Source organism: Bemisia tabaci, chromosome 5 (genome assembly GCF_918797505.1).
Source record: "Bemisia tabaci chromosome 5, PGI_BMITA_v3".
NCBI classification, from domain to species: Eukaryota; Metazoa; Arthropoda; class Insecta; order Hemiptera; family Aleyrodidae; genus Bemisia; species Bemisia tabaci.
This window is the reverse complement of record NC_092797.1, coordinates 41,223,223-41,241,295: the sequence shown is the minus strand read 5'-3', so window position 1 is coordinate 41,241,295 and position 18,073 is coordinate 41,223,223. Positions and strand designations below refer to the sequence as shown.

Sequence of the window (18,073 nt, the reverse complement as noted above, 5' to 3'; positions counted from 1 at the left end):
GCATGATGAAACCCGAAATGGCAGGCCAAGTGTGATCGATAGTGACTTACAATCAGCGCAATGAGTCGACGCTTCTATACGCGAAAATCGCAGAATGACACTTAACAAAATGCTCGAATATTTTCCTGTGATTTCTCGATCTGTCTTGCATCAAATCGTTCATATATGGTTGAATTGAAAAAAAATTCGTACCACGTGGGTTCCGAAAATGCTAGCGTGTCGCGGGAGAAATGGCCTCCTGAGCGTACAGATCATCCGATTTGTGAAAACTTGGGCTTAAATTAAAGCTGAGAGTGTACCTCGTACGCACATCTAATTGGGTTTTCCCCATTGGCGGATCAATCAATTTGGCAACACCGGATTTCCTCCATTTAAACTTATTGAAATGTATCGATCCTAAGAGGGGCCAGGTGCTCCGACAAGAATCGATTATTTAGCATAGAGTCAAAAGGAGCAAATACGGTGTTGCCAAATTGCTGGATCCGCCTCTGATTTTCCCTATCTTTAATAGTTTGAAATGAGAGTAAAACTCGCAAGACTTTAGGGATGACCCTCGTGCGGACGCTATTTGAATCGTGTCGTGAGGAAACCGCCATTGTCCATTTTCCAGTCTTGAGTGTTTTTGGGTTGATAATACTGTTCAGCGTTAGATGCAAGCATGAGAGTGGTGGTGATACTCGTTTGAGGGTTATCTTAATCCCAAAACGAGTCTTGGCACCACTTTTATGATGAAATTCTGGACTCTTAAAAATAATTATTAACCTTAAAAAACAGTAAGCTGAAAAAATGGACATTAGCGCTTTCCGCATTCATTTGGAAATGTGACATTTCAGAGACACACTTTTGGAGGGTGCACGCAATAGTAGAGCGCATTTTAATCAAAACTCAATACACTTTATATTATCCATTATTCAAGGTCGAAGCTTTCAAAATTCTCCCTCTGCCTACGCAGATAACGACCGATAGTTCGTGAACATTCTGCCCCCCTGCTCACATGTTGTGTTTCTCAGCGGCTGTTGTTACAAAATGTTAGCGAAAAATGCTTGAATTTGCTCTAAATTTGTCTCTTTCTTTTTAAATTTCAAGTTCTCAAATATCACTCAAGAAATCCCTTTGAAAATGTATTGAAGAGTCTTTGAATTAAATTCTATCATTACGGACCCGATCTCTCTGACATATAGAATTTCCTGCCAACCTCCTCCATAAATCCATCTCTGTTGTTCGTAGCATTACCTGTGTTAGTTTCTTTAGCTGTCAAATGTCATGTTCACAAGTTGAAACACTTTTCACTGAAGTGCTGTATGCTGTTCCAATTTTTCGTACCCTGATGGCCGTCGAAAGACAAAATGGGCACTCAAAAAACAATCACTTTTGGATATTTTAAGTCTGAAATTTATTAAACGGCTCTTCGATTGAAATTTAGATTGTTTCGTAAGTTGATTAATTTAGGATAGTAAAAAAACGTGCTTGTTGCTCACGTAGCCCTTGAACACCCTTTATAAAAATCAGACAAACGGAACCAACTCAACAGCGAGAGAAAAGACTCGGGTCAGGTCGATGACGGCGCAGAGATACGACTATTTGTGCTTGGTGGACGTCCATGTTGCATCTGCAAAATTGAAGGCGCGATGGCGCCAGGCGTGAACTCGCAATGCCCCGCTCTACGCTGTCAATATGGAGTCGCTCAAATTCGGGGAAAAATTATTAAACGAAGCCCGATTAGTGATTACGCCTTTCCTTTATGGGGGGGGGGGGGGGGGGGGTCTTCCCCATGGTGGTGTCAAAAATGAGTTCGCTCAACCCCAATCCATCGGAGTCTGAAACCCGCCCTAGAAGAAGAGAAAAAGCGGGAAAATGTATGAGGAAGGGAGAAGTTCAGATAATTTGAAGATCTTTTTTAAATCGGGACACATCTCTCGTGCGAAGTTGCAGACTAGCAGACCCCGCTGGGAATGGAGTTACACGGAAAAAAGAAATTGCTGATTTAACAATTAAATTGCTAAAAAAAAAGTGACTGCAATATTTCAACGTAGATTTCACAACACAAAAATGCTATTTTAACCACTATTGTAAGCTACTTTAACCAGGGGGTGGTTAAATTAGCATTTTTGTGTTGTGAGATCTACGTTGAAACATTGCGATCACTTTTTTTTAGCAATTTAATAGTTAAATCAGCAATTAAATTTTTTCCGTGATGCTGAACTCCGGGTTGATCGACGATGACCAATGCCCACCAGCTAAAAACTACTCCACCGTAGATGAAGACACTGAAGCACCACCCTGGGGCACTACTTCAGCGGGACGTCTTTCTTATCTTCAGCTGTATTGCTCACGTAGCCCTTGCCATCCCTTTATAAGATTAAGACAAACGGGATCAACACTACATGGAAATAAATCACGGGAAACGATACGCGTTGACGACGGCGCAGAGATACAACTATTCGTGCTTGATGGATGTCCGTGTTGCATTTGCAAAATTGAAGGCGCGAGGCGTGCCATGTGCCGCTCTATGCTACCGATGAGGTGTTGCTTTGATTCGGGAGAAAAGTAAAACAAGCAGTGAACTCCAGCACTGTGTGTTGATAAGGCGCGCCATTGATTCGTGTACGAAGTTTATTAGTTTCAATGTGCATCAAATTATGAGGTAAGGAAGAAAATACGCGGAGAAATGCATTACCGCACAGTTAGAAATTTTGGAGTGAAGTTCTAGGTCAGAGTACAAATAGGGAATAGAGTGCAAGTGAAATTAACTCGGTGTAATATCTAAAACACTCTGTGTTATCTCTAAAACAGTGTGCAGTGAAATTTTCTCTACAACACACAGATCTTTCATTGACATATTAACCCTATTCATACATTTCATGGAAAATACTTTATTGATGCTTAGTCTAAAATGTAAATGACAGGCATGAAAAATTTCACAACAGCCTGTGGACTCGAACCATGATTCATGAGACTCTTAATTCCGAATTGAGATCATTCCCGACTGAGCTACAGCTCTCCTTACCGTGTCTCTTGATGTGACCTGGGACAACTATAGATCTGTCATATCTTAACATTTTCATCCGCAATTAAAAAAATTATAAACGACTGATTTTGGCTTCAGTGGATCTAATGATTTCTCAACAAAAAAAAATTTCCATGTATATTGATCTTTTTTTTTCAGTCCTGAAATTTATGGTGGGATAGTGGTGCCCACACCGTAAGAAAAATTGACCAAAATTTTGTGTTAATATAAGAAGCAATACACGAAGTAACACAAAATCTTGGTTGATATTTCTTATACTAGTTTTCTGTGTCAAATCGACTAAATCTTGGTGTTGTAAATCCACGACCTCGTTAAAATTTAGTCAGTTGCCTCCAGGATCGAACTTGGACTGCATCGGCGATGGTCCAATGCGCTCGCAAGTCGCGACCTCTGATACACGATCGAATTGAGCCATCAAACTGAAGCTCTGATTGGTGGAAAAATACCTGAGGTGAGGATGCGACCAATGAGAGGCCCAATTTGATGGCTCAATTTGATCGTGTAACTGGACCGCAAGGTCTGGATACACGATCAAATTCCGAACCAATTCTGATCAAAGTAGACGAGTTGATGGCTGATGATCACCATGCAACAGTCCTCTTTGATCAAATTTTGGTCCGTCAAATTTTGATCAGAATGGAGTGTCACCATTCATCATTTCCTGCCGCACGAAGCATTTCTGCCAAGTTTTCACTTTTTAAAGTAAGCAAAGTAATGATTTTAAGACTGACGACTCCCTACACTTTGATCGTAATTGGTTCGGGAATTTGATCGTGTATCGAGACCTGAACACTCTCTTCATGATCCGATGTCTCAGAGAAGCCTACGGTTCGGGTCGATTTAACGCAAAATCGTGCTGAGCAACCAAGTCCTCTAGGTTGACCTGACACAGAAAAAAGTAACACAGAGTGACATCAAACACGGAAATGTTAAATCGACAATGAGCACCCTGCTCCAGAAATTATTTTTCAACTTAAATTTTTTGTCATCGCTTCTCCGCTGCGTACCTTGCAAAATGCAAAATGTGACTGCATAATACCCTAAATATTACGAGGATCTCATTGATCTGATTGTTTTTTGAAAGTTTTTGAAAGTCATCTGATATACATCTTGGTGATTAATCAATACTCTTTGGAAGAACTCAGCGTTCTTAATGCTGTCACTAGGGATTTTTTCATTGGGAGCAAACTCGTCGTTCTGCGCGGACGTCCGCGGGAGGGGGAGGGGGTTGTCTGGGGAAAATGGAACTCCTCCAGAAGAAGGGGGGTCCTCCCACGAAGCATAGAGAAAAAAAAGGAGGTGTTTGCATTTCGGGCATCTTGGAATTTTTTGGATGATTTGATAACGTAGGTCGGTACAGCGACGTTTATCCTGTCGATTTTCTTGGAAATGGTGTAATTTAAGGAAAAAAGTAATTCTATAAAAAGTGCTTGAAATTATATATTGAGTTGATTTAAGCAAAAAAATCGGACATTGTGGTCCGTTTTTCATATTTCGAATTTCGGATTTCGCTGTCCAGGTTTAACCGACCTACGTCACAGGGTAAACAAACCTCAAGATGCAAACACCTCCTTTTTTTTCTCTATGCCCACGAAGAGTTCTGGTGCGTTGAATTCGAAACAGAGCGGTTGTCGGGCATTAACGAGCTAAAAATTATGCATGCATCATGCCTTTTACGCAGCCTGAAACCATGATTTTCTCATCCGCCCACAAACTACGCGGAGTGCGAAGATTTTTATTTCATCGTAATAATTACGAAAAATCCAATCCAAAAGACGTGCTGCCAGGAGTGCGCGCTTTCCCATGAAAGTGATGCATCGATGGCCAAAGTTCGAAAACACGTATCTCCGTTTGCGACCCTGTAGACTTCCTGTCATACTTTAATTTTTCTGAATAATTAGTCAACGTAATTTCGTGAAAACCTCCATGAGTTTTCCTCTCTATTTAGCAGAATACTCTGCATGAACATTAAGCCATAAAGTTGACTTGTTCTCCTTCGAAGAAATAAAATAGGAGCGGAAATTTTGAAACACCGCAGTAATTTGATCGTAAATCGTCGTTGCATGCAAGAGTTCCGACATTCTTTTTCGGAGCATGAGTGTTGAAATGCGGCGATTTTTGCGTAAATTTGCAAGTTTGGGGAGCTAAATTCAGAGCTGCATTTTTATGGGCTGAGGACATTTGGGAAATGCGCTGATCGGCACGAAAAAATAAAATAGGTACGAAAATTTCGAAACACCGCAATGGAGACACGTGGTTTCGCACTTCGGCCATCGATATCCGTTGATGTTCAACGTGAAAACTTGGCAGTTAAAAAGCTTTCATCACATTTTGTAAATCAATAGACTTTATCCACCAAACACCATCAAATGTCTAGGGCAACTAATAGACTAAAATTAATGATTTGATGCTCTTTTTACCACCCGGAAAAATGTTCCTCACTCAGTCGGAGCATTAAAGAACGTACTGTCTATTTCAAAAGTCCTCAGGCAGCCAAATCAAGAACGGTCTGAGCCAAAAAAGTCCGGCTTGTCTCTTTGCCCCTCAAGTCGAGAGGAATTTTTTGCGCGCGCGCGCGCGAAGGGGGGGGGGTTCAATTTCTACATCCAGCGGTATGAAAATAGGGCCATAGAGACTGCAATACGAGCAAACCCTTGCGTTAGAATTTTCCTCCACAGCTCGTATATTTCTGGAAAATCAATTTCCATTTTATGACTTTTTTTTTCAAACGTCTGTTCATTAGATTAATAGCAGTGTCATATGAGGCTCACGCATTCGGCGTAGTATAATGCGGATTTTTTTGTTTTGTTTTGTTTTTTTTTTTTTAAATGAGAAACTCGGATCATTAGAAAGCATCTCAGGTACAAAAAATGTTATTATGTTCTAGGCGAAAGCCCCCTAACTCCACATTTGACATCATTTCAACTGATGCATGAAAATATTCGGTGCAGATATCACTTTTCGCTGAGCCTAGAACTGTATTAATGTTTCATGGAAAAAGAGTAGGAAATCAGTAATTCAGTCATGGAGGGCTCAGGAAAACATTTAGTTGGGGAGCCCATTCTTTGTAAGGTAATCCACTGCCCGCCCCCTTGAGGGCAGAGTTGGGAGGCAATTGGGAATTTTCACAATGCAACCTTCCTCTCATGGAACATTGTTTCTAAGAGAATGTAAGAAAACATTTTATGATTCCAACCGCTAATAATTCTAATCCACTCGGTGTTTCAGTAAATCAGGTTCTAAAATAGCAGTTGTTCATAGTTTTGAAAATTTCAACTTTATCAGACTGCCATTTTGAATTGGTGATAGAGAGGAGCTTCTACTTTTTCAACATAAGTTTTTCCTCAATCACTTCTTAATGGTACATCTCTAAATGGGAGCTAAATACAAATAAATTTAATTTGTGAGGATAAGTTCATGAGCCAAGTGTTCAGAAGGCACCCGATCAAGTGCCAGATTCGTCACTACAAAGTGAATAAAAAGAGAAAACTTTACAGACATCCAGAGGTCACCAATCTATCACCATTTCACAAATGGCTCCCTGAATATGGATCAACAAATGTATATCAATGCCAAACCATTTTCTTCACAACTTCCTCAATCTGAGTTTTATTTAAAACAACTGAATGTCGTTTATAATAATTCTGGTTCAAGATTTTTAATCACATTGTGGACTTCAAGTCACTCCACCCAAAGAAGTATTGTAATAACTTACTGTTGTTGCTTCAATCACAAGGCTTTGTGTGGTGGGGACTACTGCCACCTATGATTTATGTTTTGTGAATGTGTTTATTTACCAAAATAGAATTTTTATTAATTCAGCTTTGTTTGTTTTTGCAGGTTAGTAAAATGAACCGAGATAAAAATAATAGATCTTTCATGGAAAGATCAGGTGACGATGATGCAGATGATTCCGACGATGCTTCGAATACAGTACGGAAAAAAGCATCTGCTTGTTGCGTAAGTTTTCCCGGATAATTTATCTTGATAGTCCCCTTGGGCTTACTCTTCTTATTATTTTTACTTCTTGGACTGTCTTCCCTCAGTTATTACTTTCCTTCAATAAGAAAAATTGAAGGTTGTTCATGGTTCATGAAAATTTAACATATAGATAGTCTTGAAGAGATGCTCACAAAACTTCAATGTAGTTACGGCTGGGTTGGTTTATAATTCTACAGCACGGTCCAAACAAACAGCCGAAACCCATGATTACATGAATTATTTTATTTTATCATGGAAAATTTCCTCTACAACCTTTCATTAACCAAGCAGATCAGTTGATCTCAACAAGGTTTTTTTTTGAGTTTGAGTTCCAAGGTTCATCCATCGTTCTGGTTCCTCTACTCACTAAAAATTTACCAGAGCTGATTTGCTGTACGTGTTGCTTTGTTTGGCTCTATTTGATGAGGGAAAAACGAGGCTTATATTATCCTCAAGATTTGAGGCACCAATAGTGCTCAAAAGTCAAATAAAAAAAATGTTAACAATTGGTCCAGTTATCATGTGACCACATATCTTTAAAAATTTAGCTGTAACATGCATGAAAATCACTTAATTTTTTTCTTTGCTCCCACTTTCCCCATTGCTTCACTTACACCCTATGTAATTTTAGCCATTGATTCTTCATCTACTCTTCCTATTTTCAATTGCTCATGACCATGGGGTAAGGAGAATAGGTATGGATGTAGCATCTGCAGCAAATCATCATGGGGAAGAAGTTCATGATTAATTGCTGCTATTTCCCCACTCTTAATAATAGAGCTCATTACTTACTGCGTACTTGAACCAAGGAGTCAGGTATTATTAAGTAGCCAGTAAGCGTCCAAAGCTCTGCTTGTAGCTATTCTTCCTTTTACACAAATGAATCATTGAAATTTGCAAGTGATCTCTGTGTCTGTTCAGTAATGCTGTTTTATCAATTTACCTGAACCCTTTAGTCATGAGTTTAAGTATTTTTCTTACTTTATTTATGAAAAAAATGAAATTTCTTTTAATCTTTAATTTTTTTGTCACTAATGGGAATGGCTTTTGGTAAAAAAGTTTTTGCATCCTTGCTCATGTTTTCCTTTACCTGTCAGACAGTAAGAATTCTTTGAAAATAATTGATTCCTACCTTGATGTCTCCTGTATCCTTTCCGTCTCATTTCTTTTTTATCTTCATTTTTCATTTGAACTCCTGTATATTTCAAGTTTTCGTACATTTTCTAAAAACGAAGCTATTCATGTAAACACATCAGTATGCATAAATACGTTAACAAATGAGACTTGGCCGTATACATATTTTCTGTATTAATCAAAACGCCTATTTTTACATCCACTTATTAGAAACCTGTTGCATTTTTTTTGCCTAATTCCAAATCAACTTGCTATTGCGATGAATTGCAACTTATCGCTGCATTCATAAATAGTGTTTTAGATGTGTGATTATTTAAAGATCGGTAAAGTTTGGTATTTATACATGAAAATAAACAATTCTGCTAAAAACAAGACGTGATCACATAATTTAATAGGATTTGACGTTTTGCCAATGCAATTCAAACAGATACTCAGATTGCAGGTCAATTTATTAAATGCTAGAATGCCATTTTTCAACCATGATTAGTGCTTGAATGCACTTGTAATTTTTTTTTAATTTTTTGAGTCCTTGGATATTCTTGAATTTTGCAGCTTCTGATCAGTTTTGTATGAACTGAGGAAGATTCTTTTCTTTCCTCTGCCATGGAGTTTTTTAAAAATTCCAAAAAAAGCGCAGTCCTTGTGTCTTATATTTGCTTTTTTTGTGTTTGTAAATAAAAGAAGATAAAAGTGTAGGAAGAAGGAACTTCTAGCTGTAGGCATTTCTTAACCCTTTCATCCTATTTATCAGGCTAGATTCTACGACCATATGTTCCATAATGGTAATGAGTTGCTATGCCATGATTGTCGTGTGACGTCATAACTCTGCATTACGCAAAGTATTCTCATCAGAGAAAGTAAAGTCTCATTTAGAGTACAGTTTCCCTCAGGGAGATATGCTGTTTGGCGCAACATCACTTGCGTCCAATCAGAAAGCAACTGTAGACGCGTTTTGGCTCTATTTGGAGCCATCATCAGTACAGTGCAGCTTTCTGATCTTCTGCTGACACTCACAGAGAGGTCTTTAAAACCAAACTGAGAGTGGGCAAGCGGACGCTGAGACCAGCATACTATTTGGTAAGCGATTATCCAAACAGTCTAACTTACAGAGGGCAACTGTATTCCAAATGAGATTTTTGTACTCTAAATTAGACTTTTTCATCTGCTTAATGTAGTCATGACGTTAGTATAGCTATGATCGTATGATCACCAACCTGTGACTGAACAGTTGTCACGAAGAGAAGACTCTCACCAATAGCTATTGAATTTTCCAAAGGTAGCCAAAATGAGCTGTTCCCATTTATTTTAATTCAAAGGGCCAAGCAACTCAACAGACGAACTTAAAGAGCAATAATGCTTTAACTTTGAGTTCTGGCAGTATTGATTTACCTGGCTTGGCTGGTTTTAAAAATAGCAATCATATTTTAGTGAACTGGAATTTGAGATTAAGATGCACAGTTACCAACAAAAATTTGTTTTAACTCCTCTAGACTTTCAATTTAAATTAGACGCTTGGTAAGCGCTTAAAAGTTAAAGTTACAAGAAACTTCCAAGGTCAATGCACAATTTGAAGGAGTTTCCCCAAAATCGTATGCTAAGCCAATCTTACGATACCTTTCAAAGATCCTCTGTACAGCACTACTGGGTTTTGCATTTATGCATGTCTTTCCTTCAAATGAGGAAACTTGATTTATTAAATAAGATGTATCATAAAACTTTTGTTAAAAGATGTATATTTTTTTGTTTGTTTTTGTAGTACTTTTATTTACTGTTAAACTCTAATAGCTGTGTATAAACCATAAAATCGAATGGACGTAGTCAAAATCTCCAGCTTACCATCCTCTTCGATATTTACGTTTGATGTACAGTTTTAGGCTTCTATAAACTTAGTTTTATGACAAATATGTCATTCCTCTTTAAGAACATTTCCCCTAATTTCATTGTTCAGTTTGAGTCATTTAAAAAAATTGTATTCAGAATAATATTAATTTCTAAAAGAGAGTAAATTAATTTGATCGTATGTTCAAGTGCCTATTGTCGGTCTGGGGCACTTTAGGTTCCTTGGTTCCATTTGTTTACTTATTGGTACCAAAATAGAGGTTTTTCCCCTTTCTTTTCTTTTCCTCGAATTTTCACTGATTCTAGAAATGCAGATAAATCACAAGTGCTCAGCAGATTAGTTTTTCCATTTCTTTTGAGGTAAAGACTTCTGAAACGTCCAATATCATCACTTGTACATCATAACTTAAACTTTTTATCTCAGAAGCTGAGAATGAAGCTCTAAGGAGAGGAAGTTTCCATTTTATTCCTTAAGAACGCACGAAATTGTTTTTTCGTCTCTTAAAATGCTCATAAGCCTGATTTTTCTAATCAGAATTTCAAAACTCCTTGTAAAGTTTTGAATTGTAGTACTGTAAAATTGCTATGAGTGCTGCTAGAAGTCATCTCAATGCAATGAAACAAAACAGCCAACCAAAGATTGAAGCATGTGTGAATGGCAATACAGGGAATCCGAGAACAGTGAGTGATGTTCCTGTATCCTCTTCGGGATATTGTCAATGCCGGAATAAGTTCTCGATCATCTTGATTAGTGAAATTCAAATTACAACAGAAAAATACTCTCTTTATCATTAGTTTTAATCACTACAAGTTTTTGTTCTTGTGCACAGAACGTGTCAGATTCCTCATCATCTCAATCAGTCAAAAAACGCAAAGCCAAGTGCTTTCAAAATATTTTACAAGAGAGTGAAAAGGACCCAGTATAATGCACTCCTAGTAATGACACCCTTTTTCTTTGAAGCAAAATTTTGCAGGGAAGCATAAATAATTAATTAAAAACAGAAAAGTAGTTAGAACTTTATTCTCTTAGTTTTTGATGATTCAGTTTGAAACATACTAAATTAAGTTTGAAATTCCATCGTTTTCTTATTATTTTTCATAGCTAAACAGGAATGAAGGAATCTTATATCTTTAAAAACTCTGCTCATTTTAAAATGAATTTATTTTGAAGTTAAAATTTCTTTGCTCTTCATTTCCGTTTTTCTTAAATGGATATGAGTTCTGAAACTTCCGCAGCTTTTTTTTCTGTCCGACATTAGGAATCAGACAACGTATCAGTTTACAATTAAATGCTATGTTAGAGACCACAACGAAATTGTTTCGAAAAATAAGTTCAGAAATGAATTAGACTAGGATACAAAAATTGTGATAGGCTTCAATCTACATTACCGCAGTGTCTTAGATATTTTGACGAATTTTACCATGGAAACACCATTTTTTTCCGTGAAAATTTGATTTCTCTCAACAACTCGAGAGTTATTGAAAACTTAGATCTTCGAAGCACTTAAATTGAAATAGCTCAGCGTTTCTATTCAGACTCATCAAGAGGAATTATTTTTTCACAAAACCTCCGTTTGACTAAATAATGATCCCTCTTTAAATTTGAAAAATATCCTCAGAATGATACGAGCATTATCCAGAAAGTAAGTTCTCTAGTTATATCGGTAAATGCAGCATACTCTCAGGTTTAATTAAAGTCCTCATTTTTATAAATTAGACCCTGAGAACTGTCGGGAGTGAAATTTTTCCGTGCTACTCTCATTACTCTCTCTACCGGCTAATGGCTATTTTAATTTTGAAAACGGATTAATTAAAAAAGGCTCTGGGCAACTGCAAAACTTCATGATAAATTGGTTCAGTAATCAACCTGTCAAGTTTTTTGACCAAAAAAATTCACAAGTTTGTGTCAAAATTTCCAAAATGCTTGAATCTCAAGAAAATTTATGTTGCGAATTAATTTTAAAAGTGAATTGTATCATTTCACTTTTATATAATATACTATTCTGTGCAAGCACAAACTTAGAGAGTTTGCATATTTTTCCTAAAGAAGTATTCAATCTGTCAAGTTCCTTGACAAAGAAATTCTCAAGCTTGTTTCAATATTTCCAAAATGCTTAAATCTCAAGAGAATTTATGTCGAGAATTAATTTTAAAAGTAAACGGTATCATTTCCCTTTTAAGTAATATACTATTCTGTGCAAGCACAAATTTAGAGGGTTTGTATATTTGTTCAAAAACGTTCTGGGGTCTTCAGAGCCAGCGGTGACAGCAATAAATTACAGCAGGGTGGAAAAAATGTGCCTCTGAGCATTCTTGTGGTCCAATTTTTAAATGTGAAGCTTAAATTAAACCTGAGAGTACACCACATTCAGCAGTATAACTTGTTTGTTATAGCATTAATGGTCCGTTAGGAAATCTATAGGAGAATCTATAAATCTTTTGGATGACTCTCACACACAAATCCATCAAAACACTACTGAAGTATAAGTGTTTCTTTTTATTTGGTGATCAACTGGAATAGTAGCATCAATAGAAGAAAGTGAACAAGATAATTTTTATTATTTATTGGAGACCAATTTATCCGTCTCTTTGTGGGTGATCTAATTTATAAAAAGAGAGAAACTGACAAAAAGCAAAATTATTTCAATATTTCTTCATCGTTTAAATTGTTCAACATGAGCATGTCTTTCTATTCATATCTGATTTCCATCCTGCTTGCTAACCTTTTGATAGATCTAATTTACTATTTTAGTTTTTTAAAGTACTTGCAGGTTTAGATATGTTGACTGAAGATCAATGTTTTAACCAAACAGACTGTAGTGTTTTAAATTCACCTAAAAACCAGGCTTTATCTCCTCAACGATGAGGTATAACGGGCATTTTTGGCTTTCTGACTCCTCAGAAAATATCATTGATCCTCATGAAAAATCTTCCCCCATGCCTCCATAATTATTTTATGCAATCCATGCGCAGTTTATTAATTTAATTTAGCTAAAATGAGAAACTTAAGATCGTTGTTAACATCCCTTAAACTCACCCAGTAATGCTGACAGTCCGTCGTTTCCCTCACGAAAGAGCGTAACTTCATTTCAATGTCGCCAAATTTCCCATCGCAAAATGCGTATTAATTAGGAGAATCTTGGGCATTTCTAACTAAAAATTTTACTGATTATTCCTCAGATTTCATGTCATAATCAGAAATGAATTTTTAATTTAATAAAATAAAATTTGGATTAAAATTGCATAGGCACAACTTTGTAAAATTAATTAATTGTCCAGTCAATTTGGCAACCTTGGAATGGAGTTAATTTCTTTTGTGCGGTAGACGACGAATTGAGGTACTCAGCACGCAAAAGATACTGCAAAATATACTAATAGTATATAAAAATATACTAAGGTACCGATCACAACAAAGCTGTTCTCAAAGCTTTTAATTTACTTATTTGTACTGACTTTATCAGAGAGGAACCATCCCACATTTTCGAAAAAATTGAATTAAGAATGTTTTTAAGTTCTAATAGCCGTATATTTTCTTCTGCCAAAAACTGAAAGTCGAAAAATAGACATTAGTTCGTGGAAAGAGGGGTTAAAGTTTATTTTCTTCATTGAGCCTTAAGCAGGAATAAAACTTCAAACCTCTTTTTCTCAGTTTCAACTGCATGTAAGTTAGTTCCTATCAGATGAATTCAGTCCTTTTATGATAGTCCAAACAAAAATAAATTTAACATCACTACAACAGAAAATTAGGTCAGGTAAAGAACCAAAGCACAATCAATCCAAATTATCATGCAATAAAGAAAAACTACCTCACAGAAAAGTGTTAGGTTACTTACACTTGTAGTATTAGTGTTGATGAGCAATGCTGTCTTTAACGTAATGACCAAACTAATGAAAACAATGTTGTCAGGTCTCATCATCGTTGGTTAGGTGAGTAAAGCATTCATCAATACGGATTCGTCATAGAACGCATCTATGCTTTTATGCTTGCAAGTATGCTTGTCAATTAAGAAAATAGGTCAATAGAGCAATTTAAACTGTAGATGGCTCCCAAAAATTAAGCTCACCAGCAATATGGCTCTCAAAATTTTGGAATGAAATTAGAAATCGGTTGTAAATTTATCCAATGGTGCGTTCAACTACCATGAACAAAGTGACTAAAGTTATGGTTCCAGCCAAATTCCTTGTCCTACCAATGAAATGAGACAAATGATCTGTCATCTTAATTGGTGCTTTTAATCTGAACACTTTCAGACCTTAAACTTTGCGTAACTGAAATATGAAGAAAAATCTTAAAATTCTATTGATTCAGGGCATGATTTACTATGTAAGTCTCCCTTGTCCAAATTTGTCTCTCAGCAGAATCATCTTGTACTCTCTCCGCATTCATGCCTTCAGACCCACTGTCTTGTGTAACCTTATTGCTGCCTTGTAACTAGAAAAGTAAAAACCTTTTTTATGTGCTCCTCTATCAGATGCTCAAATAATTTAACCCATGTCAATGTGATGGTTTTAGTCTAAATTTAATCAATATCTATTTAATCAACATCAATTGGACCAAAACCCAAGTTAAAATTGTTTAATGGAAAACCAAACAGCATATTGGCTGGAAACTCTCTGTATATGTTTTGGATTTTAATTGCTGCACTTCTCAATTTTAAGTCAAAATGTTAAATATTTTTCTATTGGAAGAAAAACAGGAGTGGAAATTAGACACCATCCTATGCAGTGGCAACTCTTGAATGTTGGCAACACTACTGTTCATCCATTTGAACACATGTAAAACAATCTATTCTCCGTGAAGTAGCTTGCCTCATCTAAAATCGATTTTTTAATGGAATTGGAGGAAAAGCAAAGTTGTCAACTTGCAAAATTGTCACTGAATCCATCCCAGTTACTCAAATCACAATCCGTTACAGAACTCATAATTCGATTGTTTTCCAAAAGCAAAGTCCGTTGAATAACTAATAATGCTGGTTATACTACAAGAAGACTTTCAAAGAATGGGAAATATCATTCAAAACGATTGTTTCCATTTTTCTCTTGGCACATCTTAAATTTCTCTCCATACTGGACTCCAAACATTCCTGCCCTAATAGGGTTGTCCATTTTGGAAATTTCCAAAAATTTATAGCCCTCACCTTAATAGCCCTTGCTCCAGTTCATCAAAAGCTTACTTTTTTTTTGAGATTTTAAGTCAAGTTAAAGCATTCGTAGAGGTCAATCAGCATTAAAGTTTGAACCTTAAATTGCAGCATTAAACTGTAGGAGTATCAAGTAATGTAGATCTAATTCATCTTGGGTTGTAAAATGCAAATATCGATGCTGAAACTACTGAACCACATATTTCGGGTGCGGTGTTTAAACTCTCTGCTCCTCTGCTACTTTTTTTAAGGAGAATAAATGTACGTCATTCCTTGAAGTTTTCACAGAATTTTCTTCTCTTGGAGAAGATAAATCAGGAAAGTTTTTAAGAATTGGATGTCAAGTAACTTTCCATTTATAAATTAAATCATAGCAGGAAGTCTCCAACGTTGCAAACCGAGATATGTATATGTAATTTGAGAGTTCCCCATAGGTACGCAGTATAATCTCGCTTTTTATTTAATAAAGCTCCCAAGACCGAGTTAGGACTGAAAATGTCGCGCTTTGGGTTGGAGTGTGGTATGTGTAGTAATGAAGGGGAAAAATATAAGATTTCACAATCTGACCCTGAAAACGTATTTCATCTGCATAGCTTGTTTTTCGTGCTTTCAAACTTATATAATTTTTCCCGGTTGTGACGGATGTGCCATATCTAATAGAATAAAATGAATTTTAATCTACTGGTAATTGGGTGCCAGTTATGCAAGAGCAAATAGAAAATTCTATTATCAGCAATTTTAGCAAAATTCCTCTATTATCTAATCGAAAAGTATGTTTTACTTTCAACTTGTAACTTAGGTTTTAGCTATGATTGCATGGAGACTGACTTTGACTAATGTCAAACAACCATAGAAACCAAGGAAGGAAGTTTATCTTTCTTATTTAACACATGATTTAGTATGTTACTATAGGAAAACGTATATCACGAACCATTGCACTCACTTACATGTAGATTTCACCGCCCCTCTTTCAAAATCTGTGTGCAAGTTAGTCTAATGGTACATAATATACGTTTCTTGAACTTTTGTTTGTGGGGGTCTCAGAAAATTTCATTAATGTAACTATCAGTTTACTTAATCTAAGGTGGCAGAAATAGTTTTCAAGCTTTCACTTACTACCAAAGTAGGCTTAATACTTATTATACCAACAAGTTTTAATCTATTTGTTGTTATAGTACCAAAAAAGCGCACAAACAATTGTGAGTTCTGAGTTTGCCAGTAGTCACAGTTCATTATTTGCTCTTTTCTGTTCATATCAATATCTGACGTCACTTTGCTGCTGTGAGCCCTATGAACCCAACGTAGTATTTTAATTTCACACCACAATAAAAACACATTAAAATACAAAACAAATGGGTTTACAAGGCTAAGGGAGTTAAAAACAAACCAGGACGTTTCGGGCCAATTACATGCCCATTCTCAACTGAAACAAAAGCTAACAAATGTAATTGGCCCGAAACGTCCTGGGTTGTTTTTGATTTCCTTAGCTTTGTAAATCCATTTGTTTTGTATTTTAATGTGTTTTTATTGTTTACCTGTAATATAATACGCAATTTTTACAGCTCAGTTTTTTACGCTTATTGTTAGATACCGTTATGAACTTTTTTCCTACTAAAGTGTTTCTGAGGTGCTGAATGAGGTTCACAAGACCGACACTTGGTTTCTGCATACAAACGTTCATATCACACCATTAGGACTCATCAGTGAATGTTGATATGGCCCTATGCAAAACCAACTTGGTATTCTACAAGCAAACCTTGGGCTAAAAGTTTTGTTACCCTGGTTTTAAAGTTTTTTCCGATGTTCGCTAAAATATGCCATTTTGTTCTATGCTTGCTTGGCATGAACAGAACAAATACATGACAAGTTTGCAGTCAATGTATTAAACACAGATATCAATTAAAATATATATTTCAACTTGTACTTCTGAGAAAGGATAATTCAGAATCACACTCCACAGGCAGATGTGCCCTTCCCGTGCCAATCAGATATTTGTGCTTGATACTGAGTGTGCATGAATAGAGTCTTGCTTTAAGTATTAAATTCGGTCTATAAGTAATTTATTGAAAGTATGCAGCTATAAAGACACCTGTAATAGCTTTAACCTCTTTTTAACTAATGGACCGTCGGCACCTTACTTATACCGCTTTAAACTCTTAGCAGGATCAGTCAGTCATTTTTTCTGCTTCTATAGGGTTTTTTCTTCGTTTAAATAGGATTTGATTTCCTGTTGATTTAATTTCCATATCTGATGTGCTCAAAAATGACTATCTCATATTCCATGCAATCTCATATTGATATCCCAACATTTCAATGGGCAAGGATCTATTTTGATTAGTTCGGTTACCTCAATTTTTCAATTCCTTAAAATGAGAATCATGTTAGATATACTCTCTGATGTTTTATGAAGCTCTCTCCCTTTTGAAAAAAGTTCCTGGAGATGTATTTATCACCCATGTTTTTTCTTTTTTGTCCAGTCTGATTTCAAACTTTCCCAATTAAATCCTTTATTGGCTCCACTGGCATGCTCAATCTTTCCTCTTTCAGCTTAAACATTCATGTCTCTTCCTTAGCACATCTTCGTAGCTTATTCTTCAAAAAAATCCACAGGTTTCAAGATTATGTGGCACTAATAGCTTTTGTCCATTATTTCAGGTTAATACATGTTCCTCGGACGCGAATATCAATAACCACTCGGAAAATTTGGAATTAAATGTTTGTTCGGGTGAGACAGGAACGGGAAATAGCAGTAACAATCCTCATACTGCGGAGAACAAGCATTACCCCACTAGTAAAATTATTGTAAGTGGGCCTGGTTTATCGGATACTTGCGTGAAAAATCCAATCTTATGGATTATTCTATTCTTTCTCTACTGAATGGTAGCTTCAGTACCACAATGTTTTTTTTCTTACCTCTCTCGCGTTGGTCAGTTGAAAGATAATAGTTCTG

General features: G+C 36.2%; 1 protein-coding gene across 3 annotated transcripts in view; it reads left to right on the top strand.

Moving 5' to 3' along the window:
* The window catches only part of LOC109039142 (uncharacterized), a 55,975-nt gene that overhangs the window by 7,799 nt on the left and 30,103 nt on the right, over window positions 1-18,073 (top strand). For 2 of the 3 annotated variants that reach the window (XM_019054507.2, XM_019054506.2), the window contains exons 2-3: window positions 6,869-6,988; window positions 17,779-17,925. The exons of the other annotated variant lie outside the window; for it this stretch is intronic. In XM_019054507.2, the coding sequence (XP_018910052.2) occupies window positions 6,878-6,988; window positions 17,779-17,925 (258 nt within the window). In that variant the 5' untranslated portion in view covers window positions 6,869-6,877. The remainder of the gene's footprint in view (window positions 1-6,868; window positions 6,989-17,778; window positions 17,926-18,073) is intronic. 3 annotated transcript variants of the gene reach the window in all.